General features: G+C 40.6%; 1 protein-coding gene across 1 annotated transcript in view; it reads left to right on the top strand.

Moving 5' to 3' along the window:
• The window catches only part of NTRK2 (neurotrophic receptor tyrosine kinase 2), a 351452-nt gene that overhangs the window by 267447 nt on the left and 67801 nt on the right, over nucleotides 1-16204 (top strand). The window contains exon 14 of the mRNA XM_058672627.1: nucleotides 3530-3660. Coding sequence (XP_058528610.1) covers nucleotides 3530-3660 — 131 coding nt within the window. The remainder of the gene's footprint in view (nucleotides 1-3529; nucleotides 3661-16204) is intronic.

Genomic DNA, 16204 nt, shown 5'->3' with positions numbered 1-16204 from the left:
GAGAGGGAGTAATTGGATGAAGAATAGGAATGGCATACATTAGGGCTACAGAAAAGACATGGATGTGGTTGGGATATAAGAAAGGCTTCGTTTGACTCAGGGAGGCGAAGGCAAGCTTAAAGAAGAATTAGGGTAGAAGGAGCTTATGGATTCATGGGCAGCGAATTCAGAGGGAATGATGAGAGAATTTGTAGGAGAGGAAAAGGGCTGTTAGCTATGGCAAGGATTTGCAATATCAGCAGGAAAGGCTGCTTAAAAAGGGACTTCCTGCCGGGTTTGAGGGAAACAGGAAACAAAGCCTGTTGGACTGTGTCCTGTAGGGAGAATGGGAAGAAATGCTTAGCTCAGTGATGGGGAAGCTTTGGTGCTGCTTCATCACCTGCATCCAAACGGCTGCTATCAATTAACTAAGAAAAGATCATGAAAAAGATGTCTGTCTGGGATTACTATTGCTAGAAATATTGTTCAGGAATACTTGCATACTTCTAACTGTATGCAGATCATGAATGTCTCTGCTAGAAATATAAATATAAAATTGCTACCCATCCCCCAAGTAGCTTCTGATCTCATAAAAGAGAAATTTGTTTAATTTAGAGGGACTATCTTGGCAAAAGAACATTCAGACAATGCATGCCTCAGACTGCAACAAAGCAAATGAATGCAGATAACCTGTTTCCTAAAGGAATGATGTGTCTACTGCTTTCTGGGTCAACGTGGGATGGGAAAATGGGTCTAACCAATGTGATAAAACTGCAGCTTTAACAGTTTCCTTTCCACCAACTTCCCCAACAGCTTGGGCTATTAAAAGGGAAAAAATGTAAATCAAATGCAGAGAAAGTTAAATACTTGCCTTGGTCTGGTTAGAGGGTGAAGTAAATCAATTTAATTCCCAATGAACATGTGACAGCCAGAGAGTTAAATATTAGATTTAAGTAGGACAGCTAATTTCTTGCAAGAATTATATCTGTGTCTTTATATGGGTACTCTACCTAATGAATACATTCCTTTCCCCTTAAACTCAGACACTGCTGGTAGAGCATGAGAGATTAATATACATTTTATATTCATTAATATTGTTGCTCATAAAAAGACCTTTTGATTTTTATCACCCTGAGTTCCCAGAGGTTCATAGAGGCATTCACAGCCCAAAACTCCATGAATTGTCAGTGAGAAAAAAATCCATTAAAGAGAAACCTGATTTACTGCTCCCATTTTAAAGTTGAATCTGAAAAGAAATTATATAAGGATCTGCAAGCAGGGAATGGATAAATCAGTGGTGGTATAGTCCTTCTATAGAATATTATAAAGTAGTAAAGGGAAAGAATTACTGCTACACACACAATGGAACTCAATCTCATGGATATTGTATATTGTATATATATATAGTTTCATTGACATAGGTTCGAACACAGGCAAAGTTTTAGCAGTCTCTTGCAGGGTCACAGCATTAATGGCAAACTTAAAAAGGAAATCATTGGCACAAAATTTAAGATAATGATTATTGCTGTGAGATGAATAGGGAAGTAGATGTAATTAGGAAAGAACTCAGCAGTTCTTCTGAGGGCCTAGTGATCTATTTCCTAATGGGATATGACCGCATAGATACTTATTTAGTTATTTTAATTTAAACTGTAAAGCTGCACTTTAATTTCCATTGGTGTAATACAGCTCATAAGCAAGAATCAAATGTGAAGAATGATGATTGGGTGATGCCATGCCACTCTCTACGTTTAGCCCCTGAGGCCTTACTCTTAGTTTCAGGAAACAGGTAGGGTTTGTTGTCAGATTCTGATGTTTACAGAGATGAAACAACAGGGGGACAAATCAGAACACAAGCAAGCACAATCCAGGCTAGCTTGTGGGTGCAGAAAAGGTCTTTGTTCACCAAGGCGGCTCTGAAAATATATCTGAGATGTTGAGAATGTTGAACTTGGCTTTGGAGGGTGAACAAAATCAAGAAAGCCAGAAGATGATTTGTACTCATGTCTCCTTTTCTCGTATGCTCATCAGCTCTCGTGATATCTAGCACAACTTGAGACTGGAAAGAGACTTTATGTATCAGAAGGAAAAAGCACAGCTGAGTTCAGATGTAGTAGGTTCATTCAAAATCCATTCCTGGATTGTGAATCTCTAGGATTTCTGTAAATGATTCCCACATTTACAAAGTACTGACAGGAATGATTCTCAGAGATCTATGAATGAGATGAAATAACACCATTGGCCTCATATTCACAGCTCTTAGGGAAAAGGGACATCACAATCTCTTTATACCGTGTTTCCTCCATGGATGCTGAAATCCCAATAGGCATAACATTAACACAGAACCTACTTACACTCTCCAGTATACTTTGAAATGCCCTAGGTTACTTATAACACCTCATATACCATAATTGCTAGATAAGTGGTTGTTACACTGAATTGCTTAGGGATTACTGACAAGAATGAACTTCCGCACATGTTCAGTGTGGATGTTTTTGTGATAGTTCAATGCGTAGTTGGTTGAAGCCATGGATGCAGACCACACAGATAGAAAGGACCAGCTGGAGCTATACCATTCAGGGAGAAAGAACCGAGAAGAGAATGGTGATTGACACCTAGGGGAACTGCTATACTATGGGAGTCAACCTTTTATGTGCTTTGTGAGCATGAGCAAACTAGCATTGTAGTTTTGTCCTCAGCCTTTGAGCATCCCCATTAGCTGTGTCCTTAGGCACACTGCCTTTCCCTGGATTCTACCGTGCAGCTAATAGATTCTGAAGACCCCTGACTCCCATTTCCTTCACTGCCAAAGCAGACATGTGACTAGGTGACTTGAGCAGGCTCTCCTCTCATCTGTAGAAATACTGTATCCTCAGATTCATCCACACTACTCTCTTCTTCTCTTTAGACAAGACTGTGGTATGATTTTAGAAAGAGCTGAGGAAATGAGCCTTTCCCAGAGACCAGGTAAACCTTTCTAGTCTTGACAAGCAGACTTGCTGAGGCTCAATCCCAGTCTAACCTACTCACTAAACGGCTGAAATTATGGGGAGACCAGTGTCTCATTCAACAGTTCACATGCTTACACTTTCTGTTGATGTTCTCTGAGCCTTATTCCTTGAGGAATCTCAGATGGCTTCACAAAGAATTAGGGATTCCTAGCTTCCTCTCTCTGCCTTTCCTCATTGCAAAAAAAAAAAAAAAAAGACTAATAAATGTATGTAAAGCACCTGGTTTATAAGAGACCTGTCATTAATGTTACTTCCCTTCTTCCTCCCCTTCCTTAGTTTGTAAAATTCAGTATCAATATGTTATAGCCAACAGGTAGTTTAACACATTAGTTTCATCAAAAACAATCATTGAGTTCTGGAGAAGTAAAGAAGCCTCCTGCTACTCAATGCAAGGATGGACAATGAACTTCTCCTTTGGCTCACTGCAAGCAGAGGCAAGAACAGCAGGCCTGCAAGCTCACAGGGCAGGTCGCCATCTCCCTACCCTCCGTGTCCACCTCCCTACACTTCAATTCCAACGTCTCTTCTTTGTTTTGCAGTTGTTCAGCACATCAAGCGGCATAACATTGTTCTGAAAAGGGAGCTAGGAGAAGGAGCCTTTGGAAAAGTTTTCCTAGCTGAATGTTATAACCTCTGTCCTGAGCAGGACAAGATCTTGGTGGCAGTAAAGGTAAGAGAACATTCCAGAATATCTCCTTACCAATGATCACCCTAACATGTAGACATCTTTACTTTATTATATGTTTGAGGCCATTTCAGGAGTAAATTATGTCTGCATTGGTGGGTGTGTCCAAATTCTTGTAACTAGATTGGTAGTCAAGAGGATGTTTGGGGCACCTCCAATGATCAAGAGTTCTTCTTGGGGACAGTTGATCAGCCTGCAAGCTCTCAATAGCTCTGAGCTACTCCTCCAAGTCCATATAACTAAATTCTGGCTAGAGGTCAGTGGGTGAAATAGCATTCAATCAGATAAGTGTTGAAATATTAAACTTATCTCCTCTGATTGCTTGGTGCTTATGTCAAATTTAGCTGAAGCTTCTATCATGTTCAAGGTTCTAGAAGGGAAAATTGTGGACATTCTTTCTTAGCCTCCATTCCCCTGAGTCCTCTTCTTACACCTTGTTGGTCCTACCTCAGGGTTTCCAAAGGTCGTGATTTTATACACTGCACATATGATTACATCCAGAAAGTACTTGTCATCCTCTGTGGAATTCTATCACCTTGAGAGACTGGGAGAAGGTTCTTACAAAATAATAAATTCTGAGATCCAACATAATTACACCCCCAAAATTCAAAGCCACAATCTTTTTTTTTTCAGTGAGAAAGCTAATATTATTGGAAGGGATACACTTTCCATCCAACTTTCTAAAATGTGAGGATTAGCAAAAGAACACAACGAATTTCAGTGTTTCTTGACGTTTGCACTTTCAAAATCTTTTAGAATCTGCCCAAACAGTGGGAAATGCATGTCAAACAAGTAAATGATGCATATATTTAGGGACGGGCATTTGTGCAGTTTTTAAGACACTGCTTATGGCACCTACATCGTGTTTCAGGGTGTCTGGATTGCAGTCTGGGCTGTGCTCGTGATCCCAGCTCCCAGCATGTGCTGGAAGGCACTGACTTAGCCAGAAGGTGTCTCAGGCACTTGGGTTCCTGGCACCCACAGGGGAGATCCAGATTGCATTCTAGCTCCCTGCACTGGCCTGGCCAGGCCCTGGCTGCTCCCTGGCTGCTGCAGGCATTTGGGGAGTAAGCCAGCAGTTGAAAGTTTTTTCCCTTTCTGTCTCCATTTCTCTCTGTCTCTGTGCCTATAAAAGTAATCAATTATATACATATATGTATATACACGTATGTGTGTGTATATATATATACACATCTATGTATACACATAATGCACGTATTTATTAAATTAGATCAGTGCTGGGGTTGGTGTGATGGCTCAATTGGATAGTCTTCTTTCTACAAGTGCCAGCATCCGTTATCAGCACCTGTTCTTGTCCTGATTGCTCCATATCCCACCCAGCTCTCTACCTGGGGCCATGGAAAGCAGTGGATAATGGCCCTAATCCTTGGGACTCTGTACCCACATGGGAGACCCTGAGGGGGGTTCCTGGATCCTGTCTGTGGCCATTACAGTCATTTAGGAAGTGAAACAGCAGATGGAAAATCTTTCTGTGTCTCCTTCTCTCTATAAACCTTTCCAATAAAAATAAATAATTCTTTAAAATTAAGTCAGTATCAAATGAATATAGAGAAAGCTAATGTGACAAAATTCAACTTCTTGACTTAATATAAGACAGTTAATCCTTTTTAATCATATTTTACTTCTATACACCAGGAACAGTTTTTATGAATGGAATTTGTTTACAAGTGATGACCAGGACAATTTCTTTTTAAAAATTAGGTGTATATCTATTAGATTCTTAGAGTTCAAATGCTTCTGAATGTGCAAAATAAATAAGGAGAGAGATAACTTACCATCTGGTAGATGAATTTATTTCTGTTCAATTGCCTCCTTTTAGAGTGTTTGTATAATTCTTCCCCTTGCCACTGATGGACATTGACAAGGTGGTGGCAAAATGGGCATAGTATTCCTAAGTTCTCAGAGGAGGTGCCCACAGCTCCACTTGAGGCTGACTCTAGGGATGCGTGGCGTCCTCTGCCTGAGGAGTGGTGTTGATCTTGAGGTTGATACTGGAGAGAGAAGATTAAGAGGGAATTCTACAGAAAGGTTAGGGCTAACGGGTAGATGCTGTTAAAGTTGTTCAGTGATTCTGGATATGTCCCATTACTACACTCTTACTGTCTCCCTCCCCTCCCCCAGCCCTGCTCCATTTACTCAAGAAGGTGTTGTTGTCATCTTTTTAGCACAAAATGTTCTGAACATTTGGTAGTGTTATGTCTGCACTTTTTGCTTCCTTCTTGTTTTGTTTTAATTTTGTATAAATGAGACCATTAGGTGTTTCTATTTTTTACAAAATCATAGATTGCTGAAATGTTAGAGCTGAAATAATATTAGGGAGCATCTTATTCCAGCCCAGTCACTCATGACAGACGAGGCTACAGGAAGACCCTGGTGCATGCTCTGAGCTGACGTTTTGTGCCTGCTACTCGCAGGCCAACTAAGAAGCTCATTTCAACCCTTCAGACTCTGATTTCACTTGAGGGTGTTCCAAGGTGGCAATCTTGAATTGTGAGACACTTTTGGAGAAATAGGAATCCTGTATTACAATATAGGGATGACTGGAGCCTCAGTTAGCTAAAGAAATAGATCTAACAAGTTTCTCAATGATACCCCAAGATTTCCACTCAGAATTATCTATTCTTTGTTCTATGCCTGCCTCTACACGCCTCTTACAATGCCCTTAGGGAGAGGTTATTACATTGTGAAATCCAGGAAACCCTCAGCCCTTATATACATTCTACTTCATGCTGCATGCAAGCTAAATAGGCCATGATTCCTAACAAAGAAGGGTTATCTGGGGACAGAAATGTTCAGTCACTAGTATCTGGGCCAACTGCTTTGCTGATCAAGGGGTGCCTCTCCCTGGGCATATTCCCCATGCCCAGTGGGGCCCTTTCTTGTTTAGATCTCTGTCTCAGTCTCCATCCTACCCTAGAACCTTACCCAGAGCCTGTTCTTCTCACACCTCATAGTTCTGCCAAAACCTGTCTGCAAATTCTTGACAAGGGTGAGCATTTTCTGTAATCAGCACTGATAAACAAATGCAAATAAAAAAGAGAGACGGGGAGGAGTTGACTATCAAACCTTAACTATTCCCCTTCTTGCTGAAACTCAAATGAAACTGTCATGTCAAATACGGAAGACTAAGTGCCTGTTCATGAAAAATACACACTAATTCCAAGGTCACAGCTCTGTGACCTTGAAAAAAAGGCGTTTGTTGAAACCACAGGTTGTGTTTATACCGACTAGCATAATTTCGAGTTTCAAAGAGGACACTCCTTCCAGCTCTAGACTTCAGAGGCTACAGTCACAGAAGGGGTGAGTTTGACTTACTACGATGAGCTCCAGGGCAAACTGGATCAGAATAACCCCCCTGGGCCTTCTACAAGGCAGCTTCTTGCCAGCTTGATGTGCTCATTTATAGGGCTTTGGGCCAATGAAAAGGATATTAAAAGACTGTCTCAATAAGCCTGGGAGGAGAATGTCTATGGTTCATTCCTGACCACAACAAAGGCACTTTTTAAAAGGAATGAACTGAAGTGAACACAGCTTCAGGGACTGAGCAGCCTCTTACCTCTCTGGAGTGACTGCCGTGGTTGCTTTTCTTCCATTGGCAGCATCCATGGATGTTTGACAGCCTTTTTGCTGTTGCCTAGCAACCGCGGCAGCATTGATTATGCATGCTAAGAAATAGCAGCTATTGTCCCCTTTCCTTCTCTAGAAGGAGGTGCCTTGGGTTTGAAACTCAAGGCTTAACAGTGAGATTGACAGATGTCAGAGTCCTGCAAATTCTACCTCCAGTTGTCCTGGATGATTTAAGAGCCTGCAGTAGTCACAGGAGTGGGCTCAGGATGGAACGGAGCTGAAGATGTGTGCAGGCATTTGAGGAGAGGCTGAACATGCCTCATGCCTCTCCTTTTTGCATACCTGCTTGCTTGGATCCAGCCGGACTACCCTTTTCTTGATATATTTTGGATGAGCTTTGTTTTTCTTAGTGAAATAGATTTGTCAGCCACTTCTTCCCTTTGTATTGAGTTGCGATTGAAGGATTGACAGAAAGGATAAAAAGCCAGGAAACTGGTCTTTTGATCCTGTGGAGTTGTTTCACCTTTAAGGAACTCATTGCCAAGGAGACATTTCAAATACGGCTGCATTAGTTATTTTTGACTCCATCCAATGTGCACTTCAATAGTTACAAATCCTACAACATTTCCTTGTACTATGAATGCATGCTGAGTTCTTTTTTTAAATACAGCCATGCTTTGTAGAATTAAGTCCCTCTCTCCCCACCCTTTCCCACTTGATCTGGTGTATTCTAGAAACATAAAATGTTGAGTATGTGAAAGACACATACATATACATATAACTCATGCTTTACAACTTACAGATGGGAAAATTGAGACCCAGGCAAGTCCATTTACCTTCTCAAGGTGTAAATGAAAACAAGTTGGGAATACTTGTATTAAATAAGGAAGTGAAAACTGGGTTCAGCAGGCACTTTCTTTGGGTTCCCACTTACTAGAACATTCGTTTTTCATGGCTCTGAATTCCTTCTTGTCCACAGAAGAATTAATGCTGTTTTTCTACCAAGGGTTTTGGAAGTTAACTGATATGCCCTCTAGCACATTACTAGGAGATAGGTCCAAAGCAGTACACTGTTTATTTTCACCATTCCAGTGTCCAGATGCACCCACCTGGCCCCTTGGTCTAAGTAACTTCCACTTGTTCATTAGCTCTTAGTTGAAGAAACCCTCTTTTGAAGATTTGTCCTTTGCCTGACTTCCTGAGTAGGAAAGATTTTCGTGTCTTATGTGATTAAAGTATCTGTGCATGAGCTTTATAGATTGTGTCCAGGTTTATAAGCTACATGTGTATTTTTGAGCTTGTTTATTGTATCACACTGAATGTCTGTATTCTCAACTACAGTACCGAACTCTTGAGCACATTGCCTCTATGCAGTAACCCTCAATGAATGTTGAATGAGTGAGAGATGGATAGATGGATGGGTGGATGGATACACACAGTACATACATAATAGCTTTCCAATAAACAGTTGGAATTTTTAGGTAAAGAAATGATGAACGCTCAATAGCCATAGAATTTGATAGTTGTAAGCTATAAATATCCATATAGTGAAATTTAATGAGAAACCATCAAGGCAATTATTGAAAATGTGTGGACATCTAGAGCTATTATTGATACTCTTTTGCTTATCATCTGCATCTTTTCAATGAGCGAATAGGAACCCAGCAAGGTGAAGTCATTGTGGTCACACATAGCTGAATGAGGTCATTTAATATCAGATCTAAGACTAAATTCAGCCCAGTGCTTCTTGTACACCACATTTGATGAATGAACTTTTCCATATACCCTAGCTATGGCCTTCAGCATAATGTTGCTTATGAAACAGTGTAAGGAGAATGTCTGTTAGATTCATTTATAAGGAACCAATTGCAGATCTTTCCAAGCAAAAAGTTAATTCAAGAGCACAAGAAGAAATAAGGACAGCTAGATTCCTGAAGGAATATTTTGGTTTCATGGGAATACAAATAAAGCATCACAAACAACTTGGGCACAAAGAACAATGCAATGCTCCTTGGAAACCCAATTCAAATGGATTTAAACAGAGAAGGAAATAGATTGGCTCCTGGAAATCCACAGGAAAACCTAGATATGGTATCCTAGCTTAATGTTCTATTGAATCCAGAGAGCCAACAATTCTGTTTCTCTTTTTCTCCATCTCTTGGCTCTGCTTTCCTCTGCATTGGCTTCATTCACAAGCAGGTTCTTGCCATGCTGTGGTAGGGATGTACTTGGCAGCAATGGCTCTGGCCTTAGATCCTGCCATCGTAGCAATGCAAAAGAAAGAAAGCTCCTCTTTCCTGACAGTCAGGAAAATGTCCAAGGAATGACTCCTGGTGGCTTGTCTTGATCTTCTGGCCAGAAAAACAGTAGTATTGTGATTATCCAGGCCTCGGTCACATGCTCATCTCAAGAAATGAAATATGGAATCCACTATGAGAGTACTTCAAGGAAATCACTGAAAATGGAATTAAAAGAAAAGGTTATTTTAGTACATTTTTAAAGTACATGCCTTTTTAAAATATGTATTTTTGTGAATTTTTAAATGATCACTAATAAGAATAGATTTTCTTTTTTGGTACCCAAATATACTTATCTTTTGACTTCATTTTTCATGAATCATTTGAAGTACCCTTGTATACACAATGTGTATGCATCGATCTTAGGAAAGAATTGGTTCACTGAAAGAAAGCATGTTAGAGATGCTGCAGTTAGAGAAAGGAGAAAGATCTAACAGGACGAAAGAAAGACAGCAGCTCAAATGGGAACTGCAGCGCAGTGAGGCCTCTCTCTGATGGCAACAGTTGGGATCTAAAAGCTCACTCAGGATCTGAGGTAGCTCTTGTGACGGTCTGTTCTTTCTATCTCAGTGGCAGCCATCAGGGACTCTCCTCTGGGCTTCCCTGTGAGTGCAGTGCAGCTGTCTGTTGCCTCTGCTTGTCCCTAATATCTACCTGCTGTGTCCACATGGAATACTGCTGGCCTCATCTCATTTAGATTCCATAAAAGGAAAGTTGCTGTGGGTCCAATTGCTCCAATTAGTCATCTCCAATGTCACTGAGATTTTCCACCTGCATACGGTTCAATCCTCTATGGTAGTCATCTGGGACACAAGAAGTGATCTAAGGGGAATCTAAGGAGCCAATAGGGCTGCTTGCTCCAGTGTATATGAATATCCCTTTCCCAGTATCTCAACATTTAACCTTCAGAGATCTGTTTTTTGTCTTGTTAGCCACTTTGATGGCCCTCTTTTCCAGCTTATCTCCAGTTCATCTACAACTTTTCAGGAAAACTAAAGTCAACACACTGCATTTGATTCTCATGAGGATTCATCTGGCATGAAACGTAGCTGACATCTCTGGAATGTGCAATGTGAAATAGCTGGGCTGCTTTGTACTTCAGTGTGACGAACCAGCTCACAACCATGTCATGGTCTACCATGAGCCAACAGCTCCACTATTTTCCAGTGAAATTGTCTCAGGCAGTTTTAAACTGTTGCATTTAAAACATGTAAATATATTTCTGCTATCCAAATTAGAGGCCTACTTCTGATTCACTTTTTTCTTAATCTGACATTTCGCTAATAAGAATATAACAATTGCAGCTGTCTCTCTTTCAAAGACGTATCTAGCATCCAGCTTAATGAAATGGATAGGCACAAGCATCACTCTTATCCTTCAGTTATTGTCAGTATTTGGATTAAAACTTAACCCCCTGTTTCCCTGTGGATAGTGGAGCTGTTAGATCTGGGATATAAGAGACAGCACGACTGTGAAAATCATCAGAATCCTGGCTGTTAATCTCATATTTGAGACTGTTACTTAATACACAAAGTCCTTTCAAGAGGGTGGCATTGTGGCTAAGTGGGTTAAGTCACAGCCTGTGACACAAACATCCTCTATGGATGCTGGTTAGAGTTGCTGCTGCTCCATTTCCAGTCAAGCTCCCTGCTAACGGACCTGGGCAAATAGCAGAACATGGCCTAAATGCTTGGACCTTGCACCCATGTGGAAGACCCAGGTGCTCCTGGCCCTTGCCTTGCAATATAAATAAATAAATCATTTTTAAAAACCTGAAATATTTCTTTATTTTTATTGGAAAGGCAGATTTACAGAGAGAAATGTAAACAGAGAGAAAGATCTTCTATTTGCTAGTTTACTCCCCAGATGACCACAATAGCTGAAGCTGAGGTGATCTGAAGGTAGAAGTCAGGAGTTTCTTGTAAGTCTCCCACATGAGTGCAGGGTTCTGTGGCTTTGGGCCATGTTCCACTGCTGTCTCAAGCCACAAGCAGGGAGCTGGATGGGAAGCTGAGCAGCTGGGAGATGAACTGGTACCCCATCTGGGACTTGGAAGGTAAGGATTAGCTAATTGGGCCATCATGCCAGGCCCTCAATTCTATTTCAATTTTACATCTAGCATGTATTAGGAAAGTGAAGATTCCGGGTTAGCAGCAGAGCTTGACTCATTGATTCTGACACAGAGGATCTGAGCCAAATCCTTACATATTGTGGTTGCCTGGGTTGGAAGTTTAAACACTGAGGCTGGTACTTGGCATAGTACAGTCTACCATTTCCTCTATTTTATGCTTTTCTTTCACTTTGACAAAGATAATTTGTTTCCTACATATAAGGCAAGACAGATCAACATTTAAAAGTGGTGAAAATATGTATTAACTTTGTTTATCCAAAACCTTCCATATATACTTTGGAATGGACATTTTTCTACTATGCCCTGCAATATTTCATCACACTAGTGATTAATAAAAAAAATCTCGCCTTTCTTACCAGCTTCTCAATATTTAACTAAAGAATTTCAAATGAATTTTGAATTTTCTCTTATTTTTCTTTTCTTGCTTTTGTTTCACCTTGACTTGTTTTTCAGTTCAGCACAGAAATTTATTTTTTCTTTGTATTTTCAGTTTTATGATACAGTTCCATAGGCTCTGGGATTTCCCCTATGCTCTCCCAAAATTCCCTCCCCTCAAACTGATTTCCCCCATAGTATTCCAATAGTATAGCCCTTCGTAAGTAGTCATAAGTCCATAATTCTGCTATTGAATTGTATCCTGACATTGCAGGTACAGACAATGGCAGACAATCCAGCATTCTATTGTCAATAAATATCCAACATTGAAAGTCCATCTTTGATTGGAAGTAGAGATGCATACTGCATTGTATCTTCACATCTGGATATGATAGTTACTATCACACAATTACTATACATTCCCTTCAATGAAAAGCCACAAAACAAAATCATCAGCAGGAATAAAATCAAAAATTTGCCACACCCTAAAGTTAAATAACATGCTCCTGAATAACCAATGCATCACTGACAAAATGAAAAAAGAAATAAAAACCCTCTTGAAACAAACGATGCTGCCATGTGAAACAGTGAAGTATGCACTAAGAGAAAAGAAACTATTTTGAAGAAATGAAAGTTAAAAAAAATCAAAAACCATGAGTTGCAGCAAAAACAGTACTGAAAGGACTATTGATCAAATAATTTGCATGAAGTTTGCCTTATATCACAAGGCATTTGGCATTGGCTTATTTCACTGAGCATAATGGTCTCAAGTTGGAACTATTCTGTTGAACATGGTAGAATTTCATTCCTTTTAAAGACTGAGTAATATTCCATGAAGTAGATGTACCAGTTTCTTCAACCACTCTTCTTTGCACAGGCACCTGGGTTATTTCCATGTCTTTGCTATTATAGATTGTGCTGCTGTAAATATAAGATTACAGATTCCTTTCTCATATGCAGATCTTATTTCCTTCAGATGCATTCCTAGGAACAGGGTGACGAGATCATATGGCAGATTTATTTTCATTTCTCTTAGCATTCCCCATACTGATTTCCATAGTGGCTGTACTAGCCTGTACTCCCACCAGCAGTGGAGAAGGACATCTTCTTTTCCCCACAGCCACACCAACAGACATTATTAGTAGAATTGTGATGACTAGGGACCCTAATCATCTTTCTATATGTATATCAGCCATTTGAATTTCTTCTTTTCAAAAACATCTGTTCTTTTCCTTTGCCCATTTCTTTACAGGTTGTTTGCTTTGTTGTCACTGGGTTTCTGAAACTCTTGGTAAATTCTGGATGTTGGTCTCCCATTGGTTATCTAGTGTGCAAACATTTTCTTCCATTTTGTTGGTTGCTTCTTCACTTCGTTGATTGTTTCCTTTGCTGTGCAGAAGCTTTTTAGTTTGATGTGGTTCCATTTGCTTATTGTGGGTTTGACTACCTGTAGCACAGAAATTTATTTCATGCTGGTACATTATTATCAATATGCACTCTAGATAGCATCTTGTAGCTGTGGTTGAGATGTCTGCTTTGACAATGTTTTCAGAAAGGATAACAGCTTTACAGTGTCAGGAAATTCACAGGGAATAAGATGAAATGAAGTTACAAAGTGGACAGTAGAGGTAAGAAAAATACTCAATGATTAGGCCAATATGCTTGCCAAAATGAAACTTGAGTGGAGAAAAGTGTTGGTGAGAGAAGCTACCACCTTGTGTTCATGGCCTCAGTGCATTGCCAAGGCACTCAGAAAAGCATCCAAACCTCGCATAACTGAGTAACATGAAATCAGCTAAGGTACTAAAACAGAGATGGCTTTTATAAATAGGTTTGATAGCAGGATTTTCCAGCTTCTGATTGCTCTCTGGCTGTGGTTCCACTCTAAGAAAGTTTCTATCCTCCAAGTGCCAAATTCTGAAGATGATATTGCCTAACGTGTCACGCCATATTTTCTGAATCTCTCAAAATAGAATTGAATCATACTTTAGAAAAAGGACCCAACATGCAAAAATGGATGGGCATATAGAATGAGGCCAGGTTTGTGGGATACATTTGTCCATGAATAGCAAGTCTCTCTTTTAAATCCAAAAATCCTAACTGAAAGGCAGCTTTTGACATTATACTTAGGAGCAGGATCTTTTCTATACTATTTTGCTTTAGGGACAAGGAAGCATTAGATGTTTATTAAATCTTCCATGCTAGTGCTCCCCGTGAGAAAACCTCTCTCTTTCTCTGTCTCTGTCTCTCTCTCTCCCTTCCTCCCTCCCTTCCTCTCTCTTCTTCTCTCCTTTCTTCCCTCTCTCTCTTCTTCTATCTCTCCCTTTCTCTCTTCTTGCTTCCCTTCCTCTCTCTGTCTCTTTCACATCTAACCCCCTTCAAACAATACTGTATAGCCAAACTCGAGTTGCAAGATTATACACAGGATCTGTTCATGTCTTGCAATAATTCAAACTTGCTGATAGAGACAGACTCAAGCCTTAGACACAAACTCTCTCAGAATTGGGAATCCACCTGGAATAGAAAGATTGGGTCCCTGAGGAAGCATGGTAGGTCAATAGCTGGGTCTCCTTGGACAGCTGGATACTTTCAGGAGCCTAGGTTTCCACCAGGAGGAGCTGTCAGCATTAGTGGTGCCATTGTTCCTTGAGTTGGCCCCAAGCTTCTTTCAGCCTTCATAAGTCATCCCAGTAACAAATGGACTGCAGTGATGACTTGCAGTTTCAAATTCAAATTGCTCCCCCATGCCCACCTCTACCAGGGACCTGAAGGCATCCCTACCTGCATGCACTACCTTGTACCATTCTTCCAGGGTCCTTGAGAAGTGTGTGATATAATGACTATCATTGTGCAGTACTGAAAATGAGAAGAGTCTGGAGAGATCCAGGCAGAACCAGGATTTGTACCTGAATAGTCGAAAGTTGTGTTTATCTGTAAGGGGGAAAAGGAAAGAGAGCTTTCCCATCTGCCAGTTCTTTCCCAAATATTTACAACCACTAGGATTGGGTAAGTCTGAAACCAGAATCCAGGAGCTCAATCTAGGTCTTCCATGTGGGTGACAGGTCTCAATTCCTTGAATTAGTGCCATTAGCAGGAAGCTGGAATCAAGAATAGAGCTGGAGGTGGGGTGCAGGGACTCAGGCACTGTGAGAGGGGCTGAGGAAGTCAAGCAGTGTCTTAGCCACTGTGCCAACCATGTATCTCTGAACATGACTTTTTAAATTATAAGCTCAAGCTCTTCTCCTTTGAGCATCCCTCTTGTGAGGACTTAAGTTCTGTCTGGAAGAAGAAGAGACATTTGGGTCCTCATTCCACGAGTGAGTATATTAGGCAGCCCTGTAGCCCGCCTCCCGCTCTCCTCACACTTGGAAGCAGGTTCTTGCACCTGCTTTCTTTACCTCGCGCACTATTATTTCCACTTTCTACTCATATGTAGGCTCCACCTTTAAAGACGACTTTTTCACTTTCACTTTTCATTCCTTTCCCTCATTAAAAAAAATCTCGAATTTGCCTAAGTTTCTTATCACAGGGCTTCTCTTAGTCACTTGTAATTGATTGCATAGCCAGTGATAGAAGGGTGATCAGGGCTCACCTCTGCTGCAAAGGCTGGTCCAAGTGTAATAAATGCTCTGGAGGGGCTATGCTTTCTTCCAGAAGAAAGACTCAACATACACTGATTTCTATTCCCACCATCTTCTCCTTCTCCAACTCCATTACTTGTATTAGCTGCTTGGCCACTAAGGACTGTAGCCAAATAAAACTAGATGGATTTAAAACAACAACAACAACAAAAAAAACAGAACACAAAAGAAAACAAGCAAACAAGCAAAACAGAGGCAGGTGTTTAACTGAGTGCTTAGGATACCACTAAGAAGGTAGACATTTGGTGCAGTGGGTTAAACCATGCTTGTGTTGCCCACATGTCAGATGCGGATGTCTGATTTAGATTCCAGCCACTATGCTTCTGATCCAACTTCCTGCTAAAATGTACTCTGAGAGGTAGCAGGTAACAGATGATGCCACCTATGTGGGGAGATGCATTGCCAGCTCCTGACTTTAGCCTGGTCCAGCATTGGAAGGTATGGCCCCTAAAATAGTGAAATGATATGCCACATTCCATGTGAGAAGGCCAGGGTTC

Source organism: Ochotona princeps, chromosome 14 (genome assembly GCF_030435755.1).
Source record: "Ochotona princeps isolate mOchPri1 chromosome 14, mOchPri1.hap1, whole genome shotgun sequence".
Classification (NCBI taxonomy): Eukaryota; Metazoa; Chordata; class Mammalia; order Lagomorpha; family Ochotonidae; genus Ochotona; species Ochotona princeps.
The sequence above is the reverse complement of the archived record's forward strand: the minus strand, read 5'-3'. Positions and strand labels throughout refer to the sequence as shown.